This window comes from Elgaria multicarinata, chromosome 7, assembly GCF_023053635.1.
Source record: "Elgaria multicarinata webbii isolate HBS135686 ecotype San Diego chromosome 7, rElgMul1.1.pri, whole genome shotgun sequence".
In the NCBI taxonomy this organism is placed as follows: domain Eukaryota; kingdom Metazoa; phylum Chordata; class Lepidosauria; order Squamata; family Anguidae; genus Elgaria; species Elgaria multicarinata.
In genome coordinates this window covers 53,918,398-53,945,027 of record NC_086177.1, presented here as the reverse complement: position 1 = coordinate 53,945,027, position 26,630 = coordinate 53,918,398, and the positions used below count along the sequence as shown (strand labels likewise).

The 26,630-nt window shown below is 42.1% G+C and overlaps 1 protein-coding gene across 1 annotated transcript in view; it reads left to right on the top strand.

The window, feature by feature from the left end:
• The window catches only part of ARHGAP28 (Rho GTPase activating protein 28), a 92,388-nt gene that overhangs the window by 52,991 nt on the left and 12,767 nt on the right, over positions 1-26,630 (top strand). Inside the window, exons 2-9 of the mRNA XM_063130580.1 lie at positions 4,425-4,627; positions 6,827-7,044; positions 8,552-8,639; positions 10,258-10,415; positions 14,316-14,481; positions 15,865-15,956; positions 16,460-16,537; positions 18,998-19,160. Coding sequence (XP_062986650.1) covers positions 4,425-4,627; positions 6,827-7,044; positions 8,552-8,639; positions 10,258-10,415; positions 14,316-14,481; positions 15,865-15,956; positions 16,460-16,537; positions 18,998-19,160 — 1,166 coding nt within the window. The remainder of the gene's footprint in view (positions 1-4,424; positions 4,628-6,826; positions 7,045-8,551; positions 8,640-10,257; positions 10,416-14,315; positions 14,482-15,864; positions 15,957-16,459; positions 16,538-18,997; positions 19,161-26,630) is intronic.

Below are 26,630 nucleotides of genomic sequence, written 5' to 3'. Positions count from 1 at the left end.
GACTGTGTGTGAATGCCAGAACATGTCTGTGATGTTCAGTATTTGGGGCAGAGTAGTAGGCCACTACAGATGACTAGCTCCAGGCCTTGGTCTAGCTCTGAAGCTGCCCTAGGCTATGATCCTAAGAATATGAACTTGAAATGTGTTTTATTAAAATTAGTATGACACATCAATGTAAATTTGTTTAGGTCAGGCCAGGATCATCAATAAGGAGGATGAGCATGACTTTGTACTACTTTGAACAAATTGTAAAGGCTTCTTCTGACATTTAGAGAGGCTCTGCAGATGCTTTCTGTATCTTTAAATTTGCTTTTGAATAGCTGTGATTTTGCCTTTAAACTTATGTAGTTTAGCTAAATATTGCATGCCACACTAGATGTTACAAGCATGACACAATCGGTTTTGTTTTTGTTTGTTATTTGGTAGTGTAATAAAAAGACTACTGCTGCTGAAATCACAAACCCTTTCTCCCTAATATGGCTGTGTGTGCTGTCACTTGGGGCTAGCTAAAGTAACAAATGCGTTCAGGGTGTGGGCTTGGGGAGGTCAAGGATCGTGGTCAGTGTTCTTCCCTCTGGGAAGCAGGAAACATTTGAATTCCTGGGCAGTGACTAATAGACAATCTACTCCAAGCAGGCCACCATCCTCTGTATCAGGGTTGAGGAACACGTGGCCCTCCAGATGTTGTGGGACTGCAACTTCCATCAGCCCTAGCCAGCATAGCTAATGGTGAGCGATGATGGGACTTGCAATTCATCAACATCTGAAGGGCCACACGTTCCCCATCCCTCTTGCATGCACAAATAGTCCAAAAATAATATGGCTTGGATAGCTGCTGTCATATGCAGCTTTTCATGCAAGTTTTGCTTGTAACTATGGTATATAATAAAGATGCCATGCTTAAACTTGTAAGCCTGTACATCTTCAGATTTAAGGTACTTTATGGGTAGTACAATAAACTAAGCATTAATCAGTTAAGTTTCTTGAATCTCCTTCATCAAGTTGCAACAGTTACAATCTATCAATGGAAATGGTTTCTCTGAGCTTCTGTTTATTTTGTTTGGTAAGGATTTCAGTAATTAGTTCATATTTTGTACAAACTGGCTTCTGTATTAGCCATAGTTTGTGAACCGCCCAGAGAACTTCAGCTATTGGGCGGTATAAAAATGTAATAAATAAATGAATAAAATAAAGTGTTTTAAGTATTAAAGTCACCAAATGGAAAGAATGGGGGTAAAGGGGGGCTCACTTTTCCTGTAATGTCAACCTGTCACCGTGTTTGCACTTGCAGGGGCGGGGGGAGCTGGACAGGCAGTTCAACATAATAGGGCCCCATATCTTTCTTCATGGTTCTCCAAATGATGGATACAGAAAATGGGGTAGGGTTCAACAACTCAAATCAACAAAAATACAGGCAAATTCCACTTTAGCTATACTAGCTATACTAGATGTACCAGATACAAAAGAAGGCAGGGCTCCTGCAGCTTTAACTGTTGTGATGAAGGGGCAATTTCACCAGATGCTGCATACACACAGATGACACCTGGTCCCCATCTTTATGGAGGTGCTTTGGCACTGCGAGGCACCTTGCACCCGCATTTGCCTTCCTTCCCGGCATCTGCACGGGAAGGGAGGCAAATGCGATTTTTCCGGCCCTGTGCCTCTTGAAAAGTTTTTTAAAAATGGGGGGAGGAAAAGAATGAGGCTATTCCTCCCCCCCCCCATTTTAATTTTTTTTATAATCTCTATCTGTGGAGCTCCGCAGATGCATATAAGAAAAATAAAAACGGGGGGAAAGAACGAGGCAGCAGAGGAGGAACACAAAAGTGACTGGAGAGCCATGTCTCCTCCCTCTGGCTGCCCGTTCCTCCTCACTCACCCCCATTTATTTTTATTATATGTATCTGCGGAGCTCCGCAGATAGAGATTATAAAATTAAAAAGGGGGAGGAATGGCCCTGTTCCTTCCTCTCTCTCCCCCCCCCCCCGTAGTTGTTGTTTTTACTTTTCTAGAGGCATGGGTCGCCCATGGCGACCAATCAGGTGCCCGGCTTTTTTGGTGCGGTGTTTCCAGGGTTTGCCCCCGGATGGCTTCGTAGTGGCAGCTGCGTCATGTAGATGACGTGCCACTAGTGTGAAGCAACCCTGGGGCAAACCCTTTGTGTAGTTGTGTCCCCACTGAAATTCCCTTTTCTATACAACTGTTAAAGATACAACTGTTAAAGATAACTGTTAAAGGAGCCCTGTTCTCCATTCCATATGGTCACCCTAAGCTGGGGCAGCTTTATGCCACCCACTCTTTGCCTACCCGGCTTTTTTTAACTATTCAGGGTTGTATCTATTTGCACTCATCTCATTTCTGTTTCTGCTGGCTTGCCTCATCAGGATGCATTTGCAACAGCCTCTGTTCTCCCTCAGTCTCCGTTCTCATTGGGCCCAGTTAACCACAGCCTCAGCACTTCAGTGCCTGTCCTGCCAGCCCATAGCACTAGGCCCTGCCCATTTGCTTCCCCACTCCTCGGTTTGTCCTCTTATTCAGCTTCTTCCTTTTTAAACAATCCTTTCTCCTCCCTTCTCAGCACATCAGTTTTCCTTATATGCTGTACCTACTGACTCCACCCACCTTCCAGATCATACTAAGGATGGGATCTTTTAACCCTAGCTGAGAAACATATTCAGCTGAAGGAACTGAATTGTGGTTGTCCTTCCATGTGTTGCTCTGTCCCTGGATCCCAGTTTTGGCTGGTTCTATCACCTTTCAGTTCTCACATCAATTGTTGCTTTTCTTTTCTTCTGGTAACAGGGCTGGCCCTACCATTAGGCAAAGTGAAGCAGTTGCTTCAGGCACCAAATGCTGGGATGAGGTAGCAAGGTGTTGGAGGAGAGAATTGTGTGCCACATGTCTTTCCCCTCACTCCCTAAGCTAGCTGCTGCCGTCAGGTGGAGTAGAGGATGCTGTTCCATCACTGATGTTGAAGAAAGATGTTCAGTCTTAAAGAAAGGATTTTGTACATGGAATTGTAGGGAGTACCATTTTGCTCTTCACTTCAGACAGCAAAATGTCTTAGGCCAGCCCTGTCTGGTAATATTTCCAGCAATACCTACTGCTATGGAGCCTTCTTCCTTCACATTGTAACAAAGCTACATGCAGTCTCCTGTGTCAAAAATCATGATCTTCACAGATGTGGGCTGCATCAGTTCAAGTAATAGGAATTTACTGGTTTAGGAAAGAAAACATGGGAGAGCTGGTCCGTCCTTTTCTTAGAAAACAAAATATGCCAGGTGTAAGTGTAGCCTTAAGAATTGAACTCTGTTGCTTTGTTCCTGCATCCCAAATAACCAGACAGAATAGAATCCACTTCATTAGCTTGAATCATTTAGATGTCTCTTATATTATCTTGGTTGTGCGTTATCCATCTTAATATAATAAACATCTTAGGATATATTAAAAAAAACACAGAAGCAATTTTGTATTTCTTTTAAAAAAATAGAAACAGTGAATACAGCCTCTTTCTGCCAAAAAGATATTTCTTCCTAGAACAGAATAATAAATTTTCTCCTCTCTTTTAAAATATTTTCCTCTTTCTTAAAAGCTGAATTGTTCTCTTACCGTTTATTTGATTGATTGCAAAGGTATTTTCTGTACTGTACATATGTAAATCACAAAGATATGCGGAATAGTTGTTTTGCATTGTCTTTTATAAATAATGGCCATGTGCACAACTAGAGTTGTTATTTGTTTTGATTCCGCTAAGATTTGAGTCTTGAGGCTCAAACTGTAGTGAGAAGCATTATTTGAAAGGCTGGCAATTTATTATCATGCAGTCAAAACATAACTATAATGCAACATAACATTAATGTCTCCATAATCCAGCTCATTTTCTGATTATTAAAATCTTTGCAGTCCATTATATAGCACTACTGGAAAAGATAATGGATTTTTAAAAAATTAGTAGAGTTTTTTCCCCTGCTGTATTCCTTATTGTATTGTGTTTTCCTTGTCATAGACATTTATTACTAGTATTGTTTTATAGTCATCTGTAAACTCATTGTTTTAAGCAATATATTAAATCGTTACCTGCCCCAAATAATTTGTAGTCTAACCATTGAACAACGGGCAGAAATGAATACAGAAACTGATGTGATGCCATGTGTAACCAAACAGAAAATAAACCGGAACACAGTTTTTTAGTTGATGGTCAGATAGGAAATGAAGGGATGAAAGATTTTGCACCTGCTCACTATCTGAGCCTCACCTTATCATATGCTTGAGGCATATACAAAGCACAAACACAGCACTGGAGTCACCCACCCCCTTTGAAGATAATCTTGCCTAATTTTTGCTGGGTGAAAATACTCAAACTTTACCAATAGGCCAAAAGTTTGGATAATTTCTTTGTTTGTCTAATTCTCACCTTCCTCCAGAAAATCCATCCCTCGATGCCAAAGAATTAGCAGAATGCTCTCCAATGAATCGTTGCGTTCTCCTGTGTACAGCCGTTCCAATTCCCAGGCTTCTGTTGATAGCACTTCCATGGAAGATTTCTGGTGTGAGGTAGAAAATATCAAAGAGAGCACTGAAGACAGGCAAGATGAACAAACCCTCCTGGAAGTCAGGCCTCCTGATGGTGAGCATGCATACTTCTTTACACATCCTTACACAAGCTTTACTTTAGATATTTCCCATTTCCTTGATGTTTACTATAGGGTTTACTATAGCATAGGGCCAGGTGCAAAAGAGGATACTATAGGGCAGGGCCAGGTGCAAAAGAGGACAGGGCTCCTGTACCTTTAATAGCTGTGTAGATGAGAGAATTTCAGTAGGTGAAGCTTCTGTGCAACTATTAAAGGTGTAGGAACCCTGTCGCCTTTTGCATCTGGCTACCCTAATAATGCTAATACAAGGAAGTCTTTTGTAAAGTCACTTTGATGGGTTGTTTTGTATCCCTCATTTTAGGACTTTTGAAACAGTAAAATTCAACACTGGACTTTAACCTTTGAACTCTGCATTCTTCCAGAAACTCATGGTCAGAAATCTCTAATTTTCCCAAAGTACTGGACATAACCTAGAATGCTCGATTGTTCTTAATTTTTGGACTTTTCTGGACTGGACTTTATACTAGACGTATCTACATTTTTGTTAAATTAACTACTTAAGATAATGTTTTCATAAATTTAGCTATGAAAATATAATGTAATTGTACATGTACTGGGCATATAAAAAACCAAGGTTTTAAGTACCATTGATTTCAAAAGGATGCTGTACATTTGGAACAATTTAGAGCTCATTAAATTCCCTGGGGGAAAAGCACATGTTTAATTTTCCCAATACAATCAGTGAAACTGATAGGCTGACCCTAAACATATATAGTCAAAACCAAATCCCAGAGTTTGTAGGACTTACTTCATAGTTAGTGTGCTTAGCACTACAGCTTTAAAGTGATTAACTTTGCTGGATTGTGCGAGCTTGTCTAAATGTATCCCAAACAGAGATCCTTTATTTATTGCATAGAAAAAAATATGTGAAAGTGCCATGGAGAAGACCTGGAGGTTAAATATTGCTTTAGAGGCAGGAGAATGAATTATTAGTCCCAGTTGTGGTCCTCCAAATAGTTTCAGAAGATGCATACAGTTTAATTAGCCTCAGGGGTTGCATCAATGAATTGGTCATACTGCTGTGCTCAAACTGTGTTGGTAAAACTCACGAGGAGGCATTTTTTCAGAGCTGGGAGAAGGTAAAACCCCATTTTCTTTCTAGCCAGAAAAGGCAATTCAATTTTCTGTCTCTTTGTCATCAGGACCAGTCCAAGATTTTCCAGGCAGTCTAAGAATCAGCTGGGATACGATTTTCTCATTGCCATTTTTAATGTCTGTCACTTCTTTTCTTTCTCTCCTTTACTAGGTCTGTGGACACAGCATGGAGATCAGAAGTCTCCTAATTGTGTCCTCTGAATAGGGTTGGCTCAAAACATTTTGCTGCTTGGGATAAAGGACAAGATCAGCTCAGTTCAGACAACACATTTCTCAAGAGTGGTTTATGAATTCCACGGTGGAGTTTTTACACCACCTTTGAGAAATGTGTTGTCTGGAAGGAAAACTTCACCCCATGGTGGAGGTTTTTTGTTTTTTGTTTAGAAAACACTCCACGCTGAGTATCCACGCTGTGCAGAGGAGAGTTCCTGCACAACCGTTGTGTTGTGTATTGTGTATTGTGTGGAGGGCTCTGTGGAGTTTCCATTGCGTTGAGTTGACTTTTCCCACTGGCCTCAGAGTTCTCTGGCAAGGGCGGTGAAAGGAGGGAATGCTGCTCAAGGAGAGCTGCCGGGTTTGGTTTTTTTGCAGCAATGGCTGATGGGAAACCACCAGGAGGACTGGGGGAGGGTGAAGGAACTGTCAATCAAACATCATCTTGCCTTTTACTCAAGTCCATGGGAGCCCACAGTAACACAATGGTGGAGTTGAAACTTCCTAAAAACCTCAACTGTTGAGTGGAGTTTTCCCAATGCGTAGAGGGATAAATCCTAAGGGTGCGGGACTGAACAGCCTGAGGACAGTTGAGCATGCTGTGTGTCTATGGAATGCTGACTAGCTGTTGCAGGGTGGGGAGAGGCTAGCAGAAAAGTGTGAATGGAAGAACAAGGGTGGGTGGGTGGGTGGAACACTGAACAAGAATACTCCATACTGCAACATTTTGTTGCAGGACCCATTTGTCAGTTCCCTAATACAAATTGGAAGTTTCGTGTTCTGAATAGCAAGACTAGTCATGCAATTTTGTAGTTCCTCTCCCCTTTTCTACTTCTCATCAACACGTTCCTACTCTTCCACAGAAGGGGAGCTGGAAGCTGAATGGTTGCAAGATGTAGGTCTGTCTACATTAATATCAGGATCCGAAGAGGAGGATGGGGAAGCATTACTGTCCACCTTGACCCGAACTCAAGCAGCTGCAGTACAAAAGAGATATAACACTTACACACAAACCCTAAGAAAAAAGAATAAGCACACAGTCAGAGATGTGCGAGAGATCTTTGGCATCAATGACACTTCTGTAAGTAGAATATATACAGTAGTGCTTTGGAAATTTTTGAAAAGTACTTTTATTATTGTGCTTACTGACTGATTAGGTTTTAAGGGATTCAGTTGAAAATAGAGTCTGGGCATACATGTAGGCACCAGTGTGGTGTAGCGGCTAAGGTGTTGAACTGGGAGTCGGGAGATCCGGGTTCTAGTCCCCACTCAGCCATGGAGACCCACTGGGTGACTTTGGGCCAGTCACAGACTCTCAGTCCAACCTACCTTACAGGGTTGTTGTTGTGAGGGTAACATGGAGAGGAGGAGGATTATGTATGCCGCCTTGGGTTCCTTGGAGGAAAAAAGCGGGATATAAATGCAATAAATAAATAAATAATACCAAGTTTGATGGACCTACTTTAAATATGACTAAGTCTGGATGCAACCCATGGTTTCCAAACAAATGGGATTTGTTTGTTTTTTGCCTTTCTTGGGCTTAGTGGGGTTTTTTTTTACTGCCATCTAAGTGGCCAAGGCCTTCATAATGCTTAATCTGATCTCAGGTCAATTTTTGCACACTCTTATTAACTTACTCATGCAGCGATACCGCATAGGTCATGCATTTATTGTTATTAGTTAAGTATGTAAAATAATATCCTTCTAGTCCCTAGAATCTAGGGAAATGAAATATTAGACATTGCCTTTGGACGACAGATCTGGCAGTGGAGGGCTTGTTATTGTGCCGTTTATTTTTGCAACTTCAAAATAGTAGAGAGCTAAAAAGAAAGTATTTTTTTTTACTTTTACTCTTTTCCATTTACTACTTTTACTATTTACTTTTACTAGTTCAAATTTTCTTTTCCTGTTAGAAATTCCTGTATAAATAATGAAGACATTTTAGCATCTGTCATATCATAACATAAAGAAGAGTCTTTTTTAGACAAAAAAAAATATTTTGCCTGCTATCCTGTTCAATGATAGATAATTTTATTTCCTGTTATCATGACATTACCTTAGTGATTTCCAGGGCTATCTCAAATGACATGATGCTCCAGCACTAACAATAGTCATAGCTGTGATGGTGCAGTTCGGCATAGTTTCAGCATCCTCCACAAAGAAAATTATGCAAGTTGTGACCCTGCTGAGCTGTCTGCTATGTTCAATATTATTAGCACCTTACAAATATATCAGGCATATAGATACATAGTCAACAATCTACACACTGGAGTCATCCCCAATGCTATTTACTTTATACTTCCCCACATCTCATCCCCTTTTTTGCTACATGATACAAATTTTGCTGGGATACCACTGGTGACTGTGCCCCATTCAATAATTAAAGCACACTTTGCTGAATATGGACTTATTATATTGTGTTCAGATTTTGTTTTGCTTTAACATAGGCTTGCACACTTCCAAGAAAGAAAGAAAAAAAATGACACAATCTCATCACAGTAAACCAGAGAATACAAATAAAACTCAATACAAATATATTACAACTTTGCATCAGAGATAAATTATTCTTACGCTTACTTGTCTTCCAGCCTGCATTTGAGGCCATACCAGTGTCACCTGTTACGACCAACGGAATCCAGCTTCCTGTGCAAAAACCAGGTTGGAAAATGGTTAGCTGTGAGTACATACTGATGCATAGCTTGGTTCTGTTAACAAACAAGGGAGAGATTTTGGTCCATGGTAGTAGTGTCTTATTTTATATTGTAAGGCTGTGTGGAAGATGTCAGGTGGGACTCTCTACTTTAGGGCAATCCCACCACCATCACCACCACCACCATCTCTACTATATGGAGAAATCAGATGGTACCAATTTCATTTCAACCATACTGTATATCAAAAGTGGGCAATTTGTGGCCTTCCAGATGTTCTGGCCTACAACTTCCATCAGCCCTTGCTAGCATAGCCAGTTGTGAGGGATCATGGGATTGTAGGGCAAAACATCTGGAGGGTCACTGGTTGGCCAACCCTGCATATATATGTCAGAAACCTGGCTTCATATTTCCCCTCTCAATTGTAACATTATGTTACACATTTAGTACACTTACAATGTAATCCTTTACATGTCTGCTCAAAAGTAAGTCCCAATGAGCACACCATGTTTACAATATTTTGCTCTTTGGGCACAAGCCTGAATAACAGATATACATTTTCTCCTTGTACTGTCAACCCCTTCATCTTCAGCCCTGGTTTTACACACAAGACATACAAACACATTAAACTTTCCCTCATGAAAATACAGTCTCTTCACAGATTGCAAACTTATTCATAATTACCTCAGAGTAAGTCTCATTTATGTTATTGGGACTTACTTTTGAGTAGACATGTAAAGGATTGTGCTGTAAGTGTACTAAATGTGTAAAATAATTGCACTATTATTAGGCCAAGGCTCTCTAGGGGGCTGCACATAAAGCTATATTTTCCAGTCACTCCCTTCATCACTACTCACTCTGCATCAGCAATACTAGGCTTTAGAACATGTAGCTCTAAACCCATCAAGGCCAGGGCAGTGACCAAGAATGATATGACTCTGGGAAATTTACATACAACGCCACATCAAGTGCCCCACTGGTTCTTCAGCGTTAGATACTTGGCATCTGGATCAGGAGCTCAGAGAGTTCCAGCTATTGGGTGATATAGAAATGTAATAAAGAAAGAAAGAAAGAACCTAGATGCAGCCAGTGTAGCGCAGTGGCTAGAGTGTTGGACTGAGCATTGGGAGATCTGAGTTCTAGTCCCCACTCAGCCATGGAAGCTCAATGGAGCCTTAGCTTGACCTAAGGATTATCCCAGGCAAATGGATTCATCGTCCCTGCCTGCTCCCGGGATCCCCTGTGTGTCATTTGGATGCACAGGGATGATCCCAGGACAATCCCAGGATATAGGCCTGTTCTAGCCATGGCCTGGGTGTCTTTGGACCAGTCACAGACTCTCAGCCTAGCCTATCTCATAGGGTTGTTGTTTGGAGATAGAATGGAGAGGAGGAGGATTGTGTACACCATCTTGGGTTCCTTGGAGGAAAAATGGTGGGATATAAATGTAATAAATAAATAAATAAATCATATGAATCCCAAAACAGCTTCAGGTAGGCAAACAGTGATATTTTAAAGGTCAGCTAACTGGAGTGGTTGCTGCTGCTTTCTCAATGGCTGGCTATTATGTCTCTCTCAATTATTTCTCTGCAGAGAAAAAAGCATTCATGAAAAGAGCATTCATGTAAAATCTCCCTTGATTTCAGCTAGTGACTGTCTAGAATGTGAATTCGATAAGGACAGGCAGTTGGTGAAAGAAGAGCTAACTTTGGAGGTCTCATTCTCTGAATCAATCACAGTGGTTCCAAAGCACAGAGAATGGCACAAAAATCAAAGATTAAAAAAGGATGAATCTGCTTTGCCTGTAAGTTTTAGTTCCTCTTATTTATATACTATTTATTGAATCCCTCAATTAGTATCTTCTTTGGAGCACAGTGCCCATCTTAAAATATACAGCAATACCATTTGGGGAGGGAGTTGTAGTTTGTTTACTGCACAAATTTATTTGCTACCAGTAGAGGCTGGTTCCTCCAGTGTCAAGTAAGGTGGTGAATCCACTCTGGGTTTCAGTGAAGATGCTTCTCTTGATCCTTTAGAGTTCTGACTGAAACCTGGAGTGGATTCATGACCCCACAGAAATCGGAGCCAATAGCTGCCACTTCTTTCTACTACTCCTGGAAAGGTACCAGGTGAGGTAGTAAGTAGCAAACTGCACTAGCATTACCCAGTATGTAAACTTGTGTTGCGCTAACCCCAGTATTTTCATGTTGGAACAAAAAGTAGTATTGCCTCAGTGGTAGAAATCAGCCCAAGTGGCAATTACAGAAAAGAAAGAAAATCTCTTCAATTATTTCTTCCCTGAGGCGACTTCCCCCACCAAACGTTATTTAGAAATGTCTAATAAAGCCAAAGCATTGTACATGAGCCTGTTCTGATGTCAGCAAAACTTGGATCAAAATCAAAGCATGCCCCAATGATTTTTTTAGTTCACTCACAGTTCCACAACGCACAGATATTGTTTCATGACAAAATTCATGACAAAATAACAAAAACCAAGTTTATGAGAAAAAATTACCACAGTTTCATAAAAAGCATGTGTCATAAAAATAGTTTTTTTCTTGCACCTAAGTTTTCTTTCACTGAAAAGTTTTGTTAAAGAGGATAAATACAAAAATGCTTCACCTTCGCAAGCTGTGTTGCTCTCTACTGTAATTGTCTCCTAATTGTTTCAAAACAGTTTCATTTATGAAAACAATAGCCTGAACTCAGTACTCAGGGGGTTTCTTTGACCTTTAACATCAAGGTAATTTATTAGAATTGAATAATGCAGACAAGAGCTTTGTCAAGATGGCATGTTTTTAGAAATGCTTGTATCTTAATTCAAGCTATTACACATTCATTCCCCAGCATTTATTCATATTTCATCCTAAATTACTTCAGAGGTGTTCATAAAATGCAGGAAGGCAGGCATGTGCCTGCCCCATAGGCCTATGTTCTGTAGACATGTGCACTTTTATGGGTTTTTGTGGTGCTCCTGCCTTTATACGAGTGATAATCCCCTTTCTCACCCCAAGCCCAAGCCACCTTCTCTCACACACTGGGGGCCTTGCTAGACCCAGCCGGATAAGCCGGCAGGGAGGCGGGGCGACGGTGCACTAACTTTAGTGCGCGCCGCCCTGCCTCCTAGACACATGACGTGCAGGGATTGCGGAAGCCCTGCAGCGTCGGCCATTTTTTGTTGTTGTTAAAGGGGCCACGTGCGCCCCGAAGACTCCAGAGAAGGTAGGTGGTTTTTTTTTAATTAAGCCCCCCACCCTTTTTTAAATTAAGCCCCCTGCCCCCTTCCCACTCTTTCTCCGCCCTCCCTCCCCGTCCCCGTCTCCTGTGTCGCCCTCCGCCATCCCTCCCCGTCTCCTGTGTCGCCCTCCGCCATCCCTCCCCGTCCCGTGTCGCCCTCCGCCATCCCCCTCTCCTGCCAGTCCGGCCTTCCCCCCTTATCTCCCCCCCCGGGATTCCCCCGGCCCGATGGGCACAGCGCTCATATGAGCGCTGTGCCCAGTCCGTGGCTTTTCCCAGCTACTCGCGAGTAAGCGAGTAGCCGCAAAAAGCCACGGACCTTGCTAGACGTTCCGCAGCCCTGGCCTCAGGCCGGGGCTGTGGAAAAGGCGCACCATAAGTGACTTCGCTTATGGCGTGTTAGGGGAGGCTTCAGCACGGCCTGACCCCGGATTCCCCTTTGTGTCATCTGGACGCACAGCAGATGACCTCTAGCAAGGCCCTGGGTTTCGCTGCCACCTGGATCTTTAAGGCTGAGGCACAACCTTTTACTCAGTCCTCTATCTGCAAGGACACACAGATTTACTTTATAATATTGTACTGTTCCTGTTATTACCTCCCTCTTACATAGCCAATAGCAGAAGGTGTAGGATCTTATACACAAAGAAACTTTATTAATTACAATAATAAGTTGTTGAATAATAAACAAGTAACTCTTAGAGGACTCTATCGATATAATACTCAAAATCATTCTCTCAGAAAACCCTTGCACAATCACTGCAGACCTTCTCTGTCTCAGTTCTCAATCCTAAAATCCTAACTCTGATCTAAACCCTCTGTCAGGTAGTCTCTTTCTCTAACTCTATCTCTGTTGTAACCCTCTCATGTCATATCCCTGACTCATCTTAACTCATCCCTGTCTGTCTCTAACAGACACAGCACCTAGTGTATATAGTGCATACATACACACTTCACCCTTCATCCCTCCTTCCCATTCTCTCGGGGCATGTCTACATGAGTGTTTATCCTGGGGATCGCCCCAGGATCATCCCTGAATGTCCACAGGGATAACGGGCACCACTTTTATCCCGATTTTTCCCACGGTCTCAGGAGACCGCCGGAAGTGTGGGCCGCCATCCCGGTTTTGTCCCGGTTTCGTCCCAGCTCCTCACGAACTGGGAACCGGGCATTGGGGATGGGGTGGGGGGAGCGGGAGGTTGTTTTTGTTTTTTTAATTACTTTTTTTGCTGGAACACTCCTGCACTCACTTTCGATTTTAAAAAAAACCAAAATGGTGGGCGTGATGTCCTCTTCCTCCTGGGACATCACACGCCACGTGTAGATTGAGTGGGAGGATCTTTAAGTTTGGTCCTCATAGCTGGGCTACCCCAGGGCAGGTGGGAAGATGCTTGCATCACATAAGCAAAACCCTCCCTGAGTTGACACATTCCCCTGGTCTAAACATGCCCTCAGACAATCAGCTCACTCCTGCAGATCCACCATTCTCATGGTATGGTTCTTACCAAACCATAGATCTGTAACAAGAATACACAGTTATAAACATAAACTCAGTATGGACAAAAGTGTAATGTCACAGTTTCCTCTTATGAATCGGTGTAATTAAAATGATATGCATTGATCTTCCAAGCCTCACACTATGTGTTTGTTGTCTGCTTGAACTTTCTACAGTACTATGGAATATGTATCTGCTTAAGTCTATGAGGTTTGTACAAAAAGTATTATATTCTCCCATGTGATCTCCATAATAAAACTTTGGGCTGGTTATTTCCCCATCGTGCTGCATGTACATGTTTATTTGGTTTAATATGGGAGGTATTTAGCTCAATCCTATGCCTATTTATACAGAAGTAACAGAGACATCCTGTGGAGTTGGGGATGGGTGTGTATTTTTAATTACACAGATTCATAAGAGGAAACCCATACGGGTGCAAACATCTACAGATCTTAGGCTTATGCAGCAGGCAAGTGCCAACCAAGGCAAGAGGTTAGGGGTGTGAATTTCCCCACTGAAAACAAAGGAAGACAGCTATGCCAGCTTCAGGCTGATGTAGCCCAATTTAGGCCCCTCTTGAAGGAGAAGATGGGCTATGGGGCTATGGTTACAAGGCCCACCACTGTAAGAAACACTAAGAACACTAAGGAACACTGCCAGTGGTAGAGTTAGGCACATGGAACTTCCTAAGGATGCAAATGAGGCCTCTCCCTCCTGCTGGCAGTCCACCACCACATCCTAAACCCCATTCAAGGGGCTTAGGATTGCCCTGTATGTCTTACTGGGTTTAATGGGTCTTACTCTAAAGTAAGTTTTGTAGGGCTGCAGCCTGAGGATTTGAAGCCCGTGCTTTTCGACCTTCCGTTTATTCAATTTTATTTTAGTGTGTCATTTAAGAATAAGGTTTTCTGTTCACATACACAGAGTAATTTGTCAAATTATTTAATTAAACCAATTCTTTAACATATGTTATAGAACTTTACGATTAGGAAAAGCCGTTTTGGACTCACTGAAGTCGGAGATTTGTCTCTTGATGACATGAAGAAAATTCGCTATCTCTCTCTGATTGAGCTAACGACCTTCTATGATGCTTTAGGAATAGAGCTGAAGAGGAACCGAACCGAAAGGGTCAAGGGACGAGGTAACTGCATATTATTATGGTATCTTACTGGATCGGCTCTGCGCGATGGGAGTAGGAGGCACAGTGTTACAGTGGTTCTGCTCCTACTTGTAGGGCCGATTCCAGAAAGTGGTTTTGTGAGATTCCTGTTCCACCCCTTGGCTATTAAGCTGTGGGGTGCCACAGGATTCTATTCTATCCCCCATGCTGTTCAACATCTATAAGAACCAATTGGGTGAGGTCATTAGGGGTTTGGGGTTTGGGTGTCATCAGTATGTTGATCATGCTCAGCTCTACTTCTCCTTGTCATTGGAGTCAGCTGGGGCAGTGAAGGTGCTGGACCAGTGCCTGGAGGCTGTAATGGGCTGGATGAGGGTTAATAAACTGAAGCTGAATCCAGTTAAGCCAGAAGGTCTGTGGATTGGTGGTTCCCGGGTTTGGGAATTGGGTAAGAAACCTGTTCTGGATGGGGCTGCCCCCCCTCTGAAGGAGCACATGCGTAGCTTGGGAGTACTCCTAGCTCCATCCTTGTCACTGGTGGGCTCCGTGGCCCAGAGTACTTGGGGTGAGCTTCATCTGATTCGCCAGCTACGGCCTTTCCTGGACAGGGACAACCTAGCCACAGTAGTGCATGCACTGGTGACTTCCAGATTAGACTACTGCAATGCACTCTACGTGGGGCTGCCCTTGAAGACGACACGGAAATTGCAGCTAATACAAAATGCAGCAGCTAGACTACTGACCGATGCATCTTACAGAGACCATATAACACCAGTCTTAAAGGAACTGCACTGGCTGCTAATACACTTCTTGTTGGAATTCAAGGTGTTGATAATGACATTTAAAGCCCTAAACAGCTTGGGACCTCGATACTTGAGAGAGTGCTTCTCCCTGTATATGCCTGCCTGAGATTTGAGACTTTTGAAGGAGGCCTCCTTCATGTCCCACCGACGTGAGATATACCCTATGGTGGGTTCTCTGTTGTGGCACCCCAGCTGTGGCATGCCCTCCCCTTGGAGACCTGACCAGCGCCGGCACTGGTTTCATTTTGGCCCCAAGTTAAGACATGGCTTTTTAACAAAGCCTTTGATGGCTAAATTCACCAAGCCTGTACATAGTTGTAATTGTTTTAATTGGTTTTACTGTTTACAAACTCTGTACTGGTTTTAGCTTATTAATGGTTTGATTTGTTTTTAGCTGTGTATATTTATTGTTTTATATTGTTTGTATGATTTTATCTGTACGCCGCCCTGAGATCCTTGAAATATAAGGTGGGGTATGAATGTCTTAATAAATAAATAAATAAATAAATATGATTTAACAATTGATACTGATGATTTTTAGTACTCAGTAGGTACTAAAGATGCTCATCAAAAGTCCCTTATTTTTAATTCTCTTTATAAGAAAATGGCCTTTTTGGAGTTCCATTAGCAGTGCTGTTGGAAAACGATCAGAAGAAGAGTCCTGGAATAAAGGTCCCCCTCATCTTTCAGAAAGTGAGTAGAACAAAAAGATTTCAATCGCTTGAAGCCCAATACTTCGAAAATACAAATACTTAGAAAAGAGAAATGCTTAGAAAAGACATCACATAAGAATGGTCATGCATCTTTCCATTTGATTGGAGCTGGCAAGCTTATGTCTATCTGTGTCTTGAGTCTAGAGAGATATAACTCTAAGTAGGGTGACTCTTCATATTTTTTGCCCCAACGTGTATCACTTTACACTTGCTTACATTGAGCCACATTTGCCATTTAGATGCACACTCTCCCAGCTTGGAGAGATCCTTCTGAAATGCCTCACAATCCCATTTTGTTTTCACCACCCTAAATAATTTGGTGTACCCTGTTCGGGCATAAAACCTTAGTAGGGTTCAAGTCTGTGCTGTATTTTGGCCTCACCATCTTGAGTGTGTAGAGGCCGGTTGTTGAAAACATCCTTCATGTTTTATTTTTGTGCTGACAAACTGCCTAAAAGTAATATTTTGTCTATTGTGGCATAGCTGTTGCTCAAACTTGAGGAAACGGGTCTGGAAACAGAAGGAATTCTTCGGGTGCCTGGATCTGCTTCAAGAGTTAAGGTACATCGTAATTCTTTCCAATCTTTACAGACCAGTAATGCTTTTGTAGACAGAAAATTATCTATGGGCAAACTGTACATGAACATTTTCCCACATAGGTTAACAATGTAATATATACTGTATATGAATAACATTTTCAGTTTTCTGAATGCTGCTCCTTTTGTAGCCAAAACACCACATCATAAGGCTCAGAGTAACTGCAACATTTGCAGAAGTAGCTCACCATAATACTTTCTGCATTAGGTTTCATACACTGTTTAGATGTTAGCCTGTTTGTTTTCCAACCATTTATGTTTCTGTATCCCAGGAAATACTTTGTGATGTGTGTTACTATGCCAGACTTTCGTGTGTTGGGAGGAAAGCTGAGGATCCACATGAAAGATGTAATGTTTTTAATTTTCAGTTATTGAATCATTTAAGTCTAACTAAATAACAGCCAGTAAGGGGCAACAGGAAAGATATTTTTTCTAAGCTGATCCAGATTTCACCACTCAAAGCCATCATTTATTGTGTTGACATTAGGACTTGAAAGCATTCCAATTTTTCTTTATAATGCACATACATATGGATCTTATTAAAGATTATTCTTTGAATGTAGCAAAGGATAGAAAGTGGTGCAAGATTTCCTGTCTCCCTTAATGTCTGATCTTATGTATAAAATGGTAATTTTTTTCACTCCAACATGACCTAGAGATGTGCATACAGGGCTATAGAATTGTGAGATCAGATCTTATAAACATTGGTTTCAGAGTGATAGGGCATGTCTAGATGAGGGCTTATCCCGGGGATTGCCCCGGGATCATTCCTGTGCATTCACATAACACACAGGGGATCCTAGGGGCAGGGAGGGATGATCCCTGCCTTTCCCCAGGATAACCGGGATGGCTTTAATCCCAACTTTCCCATGGTCTCGGGATTGTCTTGAGACCATGGGACATGTGAGCAGCTAGCCTGGTTTTGTCCTGGCTCCTCACGAGTAAACAGGCATGAGGTACAATGCTCTTCAGGAGCTCCATGCCTATCGGGGGGTAGGATGAGGGAAGCAGGTTCTTTTTTCAAAAAACAAAAAAACAAAAAATCCTTTCGATGGAGCACTCATGTATTTATCTTCAATTAAAAAAAAACCACCTAAAATGGCGGGTGCGATGTCCTCCTGCCTCCTGGGACGTTGCACGCCACGTGTGGATTGAGGGGGAGGATTTTGTGAGCAGAATACCATGAGATCCTCCCCTCTCCCTCCTGGAACACTGGGAGGTCTAGACAGGCCCATAGTATTAGTTCACATATTTTTATTTACTTTAAATGTCTCTTGAATTCCTATCTTTATGATCTTTATTCAAGACCACAATATGAAATTGCAAAGACATATCTGCATAGGAGCTTTCTAAACATCCACTTCATCATTTTGGTTCAGCAGGGATGGGGAATTTCCAGTGTATTACTATGACACTTTCCTGTAATCTGGCCCTTAAAGCCTTTGCCAGTGTGTATGCCCCTCTTTAAAATCTTGCTCCCCCCCCACCTTTGATCTGTTTCCCCCAATTTTCCCCAGTGTTTTTGTGGGTGGGGGGTGGGGGGTTGGAAGATTTTTCTCTGCTGGGCACTGAGAAGGGCTCCTTTTCTCAGTGATGTAAAGTTCTGTTCTTTGATCTGCTGCTGATTGGAGATTAGAATGTCGACCTGCTGGGGAACAGGAGTGGGGCCTGGAGAAGTAAGTCCTGCTTACTTCTGGGGCTTGTCTTGCTTACTTCTGAGTAGACATGCTGCTCATGCTTGCTTCTGAGTAAACATGCAGAGGATAGGTATTTGGGGTGGTCTTTGAAAATGCTGCGGGGTGATTCATTCCTGCTTACTTTTGAGTAGACATGAAGAGACTTGTTCTGCTTCTATGTAGGCCTAAAATCAGTAAGGTTCACATTTTGGCCTGCCTACTTTGCCTTTTGTGCTGCTGCTTGGCAGGGAAGAGGATGCCGCTGTAGCATAGTAGGAGATTGGGCTGGTAATTCTTGCAGCCAGAGAGCTCTTTTGGGGGCATAAGTGGCTTCTGGACTCTGTTGCCTGAGTCCCTAAAATGTGCCCCCATGAAAACAACCATGAATATTCATGATTTTGGCACTGATAAGGGCACATACTGAGACCTCAAGCAATCTAATTTGTAGCGCTCACCCTGAATTGCAACGGGGTTGTTTGCAACAATTTGACTAGCCTGCAATTGACACAGGTGAGAGTTATTTTCAAAAAGCTAACTAAACATTTCTTGCTATTAGTATTCAAGTTATATAAGATAGCTTTCAAAGGTTTAGATTTATTGATCCAAGAGCAAACTTCGTGTACTTTTATTCTAGTCATGGATCCATTTCAAACTATATCATTCTGCTCAAACAGGATGTGGAAAAATAAAAGGTGGAATTCTCTTTATTAGTAGTCATTTTTTAAATTTGTTTTTGTTTTGACCTGCAGAGCCTTCGTCAAGAAATTGAAGCAAAATTTGATGAAGATTCTTTTGACTGGGATCAAGTACGCAACAATGACGCAGCAGGACTGCTGAAGATGTTTATACGAGAACTTCCAAGTCCCCTCTTCACTTTGGAATATTTGCCTGCTTTCATCACATTAGTGGAGAGTAAGTAGAGAGGAATCTGCATTCTATTTACTCTCTGCTTCTTAATCCAGTGACATGACTTACTGATCACAATCCTGAAATTTAAAGGAATAATTAGTTTTTGCTTTAATATTTATTTATTACTTTTCTACACCACTCAATAGCCGACGCTCTCTTACATAATTTTTAGTCAAGCAGCCTCATCTGCAACCTAGTGGCTCTATTCAGAAGACACCTTAAATCATGGCTTTAACCATGGTGAATAAGGCTTTTTGCCTTTGTCACCATGGTTAAAGCCATGGTTTAAGGTGTTTTCTGAACACAACCTGGCATTCTGGGTTAACCACTGTGGTTAAAGCCATGGTTTAAGGTGTCTCCCAGCTATAAATGGTGCACTGTTCAGAACAGTCCTTTGGCCTCCTCTGAGAGTGCATGTGCTTGGTTGCATTTTGGACGTATCTTCTCTAAGCTAGTCTTCTTGCACTCACCAACCCGGGTATCTTCTATGGACAGAAGGCATGTGTGTCCCTACCACTATGCATACAATGTAATATGTGAAGTGGAGAGTGAATGTATATATGCACATATGATTTTTCCCATCTCACAAAGTGCAGCTACCCACAGTACACAAAGGCCACATAGTCACATCACGTTAAACTGTGCTTAGCACAATGTGCCTGCCAGGCTCACATGCTCCCCTCTCCGCTCCTTTCATTCAGCGTATGGAAACTTCCACTTCTAGAGTAAAATCCAACAGAACTTTAGACACCGGTGTCTGACACCAGAACCCTCCACGGCAGATAGAATGACTGAGATGAAAATACCTCCTGTTCCGGCATAACAAAACTTTGTGACTAGATGGGCCTACAGCAAGTAATGGGTCTCTCTATGTGACAAGGGATGGTGAAGAGGTCTCTGTTCTTCCTCCCCTGCCCTCTGCCCCACCCCCTTCCCTCCCTCCCCGAACCACTTCTGTGGTCGCAACTGTGACATCCGAAGAAAAGTGCCATGGAACTTCCCGCAATGGTTAGCAGGGGGTGGGGGGAATCCCCACTCAGATTTCCTGTCCGGAGGATTTTACAAAAGTTGCTTGCTGTGTTACATGGACGCCTGCTTTTTAGGAGAGATAAAATGGTCTAATTGTCCTGGTACTGATCAATGATCATAATAAAAATTACTTATATCTAATTGTCCAGATCCTGGCTCTGACTTGTCTATCTGGCAGGATAGTATGGGACTGAAAATGCAAACAGAAAACCTGGCTGTACACGCAGAATCCGTGGAACATGTTGCAGGAGCCCAATGAAAGGCAGCCTACTTGTTCTTTTGAAACAATCAATCATTTATGTCAGGGTATTGCTGATAACATTGATTGATAGGAATTAGGGAACTTCTTCCAAACAGAAATATTATGCTACTTCTCTTAGTGACATCATCTCGTTTAGTAAAAACTGTGTTTTATGAGAGAAAGAGAGCAGTTTAATATCTTATTATTGTAATGTCTGTCCTGAGCTACTTTTTATATATTTTTATCTGCACAGGATGCAGTTTTGCTGCCAAAGGCCAATGATTTCAGTGGGAGAATTTGTTGAGTCAGGATAGTATGAATCACACAATTAGATAAACTCCCAAGATTGCGATGCCAGGCACAGGATATTTAAATCTTCCATTTGGTTTAGGAAAGTGATTGTTGTTTCTGCCCCATCTACTAATGCTATGCGGATCACTGCAGTCTACTACAGTTGAATAGGTGTGCTACGTGATCCCACACCTATGCGGAAACAGGTAATTGCAGCTCCCAAATAAGACTTATTATGAGGCAACTTCAGTAATTATTGTAATTTAGAGACACTTCCTTACAGGGAACATTGGGAGGGGAGAACAGCAGTGGTCCTTGAAGGAAGTGGGAGGAGCCAGGGGTTGCTGAAAGACAAGTTCCAACAGAAGCTGTACCTAGATGCATCTGTTGGTCAATAAACAATTCTATCCAGTCATTCTTTGGTGTGCTCTTCCTGTGAGTGAAGGTCTTATTCTGTGGTGTCAGAAATGGAGGCCAAACAGGGTTCTGAAGCAGAGGTGAGTGCTGCAACATGAGTAGAACATGTTGCAGGCAACCGTTTGCCTGCAACATGAGTAGAACTAAACTGTGTAGGGGAGGTGAGTGAACCTGACGGTGTAAAATCATTGATCTTGTTACATGAGGTGGGTGGCAGTGGAGATTTACAATTTCTAGTTTGCAGAAAAGCAAAAGTTGATATTTAGGGCAACTGTACAAACTTTGATGAATATTATTATATACCAAAAAAGCTTGAGACCTTTCAAAATTTATTTAGATTGAGACAGGGCACACAGTGCTATAGCAAGCCTTGAGGAAGCAGTGTCTTGGTTAAGAGTTTTCAACCAACTGCAATAGCTGCTCTGTGTATGTTCGGAGTGGGTTATTACTCTGGAGAAGCCATGTTTCTTCACAGGAGGTAAGATTACCTCCCTGTGAAAAGCTACTAGGGATTTACGCCAATCTCCAAAACTACTTACACAGGGAGGTGAATAGCTTTGAACTGAGAATGGGAACCCTAGGGGTGAGGAGTGGACTGATAGTTGTGCACTTTCATTGAAGTTGAAACATCAAAGCACTCTAGATGCCACACACAGAGCATCTGAGAGCAGCACAATGATTTGTATGTGTTTTCAAAGGAAGATAAAAAGTCAATTTCACAACAATAACAACAACAACAGAAAATTTGGTCAGCAGGCAGCAGCACTTAAACGCCCCAAGGGAGGAAGTCATGATGTTAAGTCCTCTAGTGGGCTTTTCAGGAAGCAGGAACAGCCAGAGAAGCTGCAAGGCACCACGAAGAATGTAAAATGAAGAGAACACAAATGCACACACGGACAACCTTGGCCAGCTCATTGCCATAAAGTAAGCAGCAAAGCACTGCACTCTTTCACAGGAATGTGAAGCATCTGCAAAAAGGGCAGGTGGGGATTTGGAAGAGCTGTAGAGCTTGATCAGGTCAAATAATGACAATCCCAAGGGGAATGAATGCAACTGCAATTCCTAGGCCTACGGTGGAGTTCGCCTGTCTGTCTTTCATTGTATCAAAGAAGGAAAAGCAAGAAAGGACACAAACTAAGGGGGGAATCCTATGCATGCTTAGGCCCTTCCTACACCTAAGGGTTATGCCTGGAAAATGGAGGGATCGTCCCTGCCTGTTCCCAGGATCCCCTGTGGGGCATTTGGATGCACAGGAACAATCCCGGGATATAGGGCTGGTGCAGACATGCCCACAGACAGAGAAAAAGTCCTACAACTTCCAGCATTCCCCAACCACCCATGCTAACTGGGGAATACTGGGAGTCATAAGACTTTTTCTGTCAGTAGATGCATAGAATTGCAACCTAAAATATTGAAATACTTCCTCACAGTAGCAGTAGTATAGTGGAAAGCCATTATTTTCCATGCTCTATTCCTTAGGACTGAGGATGGAGGGAAAAATAAAACAAAACTACCATTATTATTATTTTGGGTCAAACACCTTCACATCCTTCTACACTTCAAACGTTGTGGTGACTCCATTGAGTGTGCAGAGGCAAAGTCCCTGAGCGCCGGCAGTAAATGGACTTGAATCTGTTTCTAGAGATGGGTTTGTTGAAGAAATAGGAGCTGCATAACAAACCAATGGTCTAGTGGTAACTGGTGTCTATACAACCATTAAACCATGTGACAGGAAAAATTCCTGGAAAATGAATTGCTTTGTGTTAACTTGAGATGGAGCGGTACTATGTTATACAGAGGACGGCTTTGAACTAAAAGGCAAGCTTTCTGAGACATCAAAGAAGAACTGATTGGCAGGCCACAATGAAGGATGGCCTGCTTTTGACCCAGAGGATAAACTATGCAGAGAATGTGTCCCTGAAACAAGGCTTTTTTCTAAGTGACTTGCTCCTTTGAAAGCCATAACAGACGTTTTCAGTTATATGCCTGACACCTGGTACTGAGGCTATATGTAAACCACATAAAGAAGAGAGAGGATTAAAATGGACCAGGCCTATGCATGTTTACTCAGAAGTAAGCTTCACTCAAATTAGTGTGCGTAGGATTAAAGCCCTCAATATAATGCTGGATGGTACAAAGGGAGGAGCTAGATCAAGAAATGTCCTTTGATAACATGGGGAAGTTAACATGATTTAACAACTACTTCAGCTTCAGTTCTGGTGTTAACCATTTTTTAAAATTCTTATTATCCTAGGTTAGTAACAACAAAATCAACACAAAGCATTAAATAAATCAGACCCTTTGACAAAACAAGTATTAGTAAAATCAAAAGAAGTTACTTTAATGATAATAATATTAATATCAGCATTGTAACAGAGTTAAGCTAATGAATGATTCAAGTTATTAGAACTATTATTATTATTATTATTATTATTTATTTATATAGCACCATCAATGTACATGGTGCTGTACAGATAACACAGTAAATAACAAGACCCTGCCGCATAGGCTTACAATCTAATAAGTTGTAGTAAACAATAAAGAGGGAAGGAGAATGCAAACAGGCACAGGGAAGTGTAAACAGGCACAGGGTAGGGCAAAACCAACAGTGTAAAGTCAGAACAAACTCAATATTTGAAGGCTATAGGGAAAAGAAAAGTTTTGAGCTGAGTCTTAAAAGCAGTGATTGAGTTTGTAGTTCTCAAGTGTTCTGGAAGAGCGTTCCAGGCGTAAGGGGCAGCAGAAGAAAAAGGACGAAGCCGAGTAAGGGAAGTGGAGGTCCTTGGGCAGGCGAGAAGCATGGCATCAGAGGAGCGGAGAGCCCGAGCGGGGCGATAGTGTGAGATGAGAGAGGAGAGATAGGCAGGAGCTAGGCAGTGAAGAGCTTTGAAGGTCAGTAGGAGAAGTTTATATTGGATTCTGAAGTGAATTGGAAGCCAATGAAGAGACTTCAGAAGTGGAGTGACATGGTCAGAGCGGCGGGCCAAGAAGATGATCTTAGCGGCAGAGTGGTGGACAGAGACCAGCGGACTGATGTGAGACGAAGGAAGGCCAGAGAGAAGAAGGTTGCAGTAGTCCAACCGAGAGATAACCAGTGCGTGAACGAGAGTCTTGGCAGAAGAGACAGACAAAAATGGTCGAATCCTGGCAATATTATACAGGAAGAAACGACAGGATTTAGCTACTGCCTCGATGTGAGGAGTAAAGGAGAGCGAGGAGTCAAATATAAAGCCAAGACTACGAGCTTCCTTGACTGGAGTAAGCGTGACATCGTTGACAGTAAGGGAGAATGAGAGGTGAGGAGAAGGTTTAGGAGGAAAAACTAGCAGTTCAGTCTTTGCCATGTTAAGTTTCAAACGACGATGAAGCAGCCAGGCTGAGATATCTGAAAGACATGCCGAGATACGATCGTGAACATCTGGAGAAAGTTCCGGAGATGAAAGATATAATTGTGTATCATCGGCATACAGGTGATATTGGAGGCCGTGAGATTGAATGAGCTTGCCCAAGGGCAGCATGTATAGAGAGAACAACAACGGGCCAAGCACCGAGCCTTGCGGAACCCCAACTGAAAGGGGAAAAGAGGAGGACGAGCTGCCGTTAGCCGACACGCTGAAAGAGCGACCCTCTAGATAGGAGGCGAACCAGTTATAGACAGAGCCACAGAGTCCAAGGTCGTGGAGGGAATCTAAGAGAAGATCGTGATCAACCGTGTCAAAGGCAAACTATCAGATTAAACACTTGATGCAAAACAAACAGAAAAGGTAGGGAAAATATAGATTAAATTAACTATTGAAGTATTTGAACTACTGAACTATTTGAATGCAATAAAATAAAGGACTGAGCATTAGTATAATACTTATTACTCCAAAGAATAAAGACTAGTTTGCAATAAACCAACAAAGTGGCTTAGGGTCCAATCATATGCATGTTTAGACAGAAAATGTCCTACCACTCCCAGCATACCTGAGCCAGCTTGAAGCATGCTGGGAGTTATAGGACTTTATACTAGGATTGCACCCTTAACTGTTGCAATATGCATTGCAATAGCAGCAATACATCTCATAAGGCAGACTATTCCCCCTCCAAGTACATTTTGTTTCTCTTTGAAGAACCTTCCCCATTTTCCTTTGGAACAGTGCAATTCTATACACATTTCAGAAGTAAGTCCCACTGAGTTGCAGCCTAACTCTTTCTCCTTATTTGGCTTCCAGCTGCAACTTTTCATATCCTAATTGACATGAAGAAGAGCTGAATTCTTAAGTAGTTCTGTATTGATGTTGCAGCTGAGCTATTGCAAAACGCCTCTTTATTTTGGAAACTCCAGACATCCAGTGATGGTGTTTAACTAGGGTGACCATATGGAAAGGAGGCAAGGGCTCCTGTCTCTTTAACAGTTGTATTGAAAAGGGAATTTCAGCAGGTGTCATTTGTATGCATACAGCACCTGGGGAAATTCCCTCTCCATCACAACAGTTAAAGCTGCAGGAACCCTGCCCTCTTTTGTATCTGGTCACTCTAATATAGTTCCTGCAGCTTTAACTGTTGTGATGAAGAAGGAATTTCACCAGGTGCTGCATGCACACAACTGATACCTGCTGAAATTCCCTTTTCAATACAACTGTTAAAGAGACAAGAGCCCTGTCCTCCTTTTCGTATAGTCTCCCTAGGTTAACCTGCCAAAAAGGTAGGGTTAATAGATCTGACATTTGTTATGTGTAGCCAAACTCACAATAATAGAAGAATTCATACATTGATTCGTGGCTGTAGGTGAAAAAGTGCTTTTACTTCACTTTTATGGGGCCAGCTATAAGCATTTCTATCATCCTGTCTCATAATGTACCTATAAGAGGATTTCATTGACAGTCAAGGAAGCTATAAAAACAAAATAGATGGCAGGTGTGAAAACATTACGGAATGGGAATGGGGAGATTATAGAAAAGCTAAAGGAATTATTTGTAATTTTCTTTACTGATGGGATTGGTATAAACAATTACCGAGTTACTGTATCTAGGCAGCATACACTGGTTTTTTTTCAGAACTTGCATGTGAAATTGTTGATCACATAACAAAAGAATGCAACTTGTTGCTAAAAAAAAACCTCCTTAGAGTGCAAACTTATGCATGCTTAGGCATGCATTGGCTAGTTTGCATGCTGGTTAGGGAATGGTGGGAGTTGTAGGAGTTTTTTCTGTCTAAATATGCATGGGATTGTGCCAATGTTATATATAAATGATCTGGAGTAGGGGTGACATGGTAAAGTTTGCAGATTCATCAACAAATTATTTGAAATGGTAAAACTGTAAACAGACCGAAGAGGTCAACATTATCTTTCCAGATAGGATGAACAGGGAATAAAATAGCAAATGAGATTCAAAATGATGCAACAGGCTTTCCTGTGCCTCTCTTCTTCTTCAGTCTATAGCAACTCAAACAAAACCTCTTCTGTAGATCAGGGGTTCCTTAGGGAAGATCAGGGCACTGCAGAAGGAGAA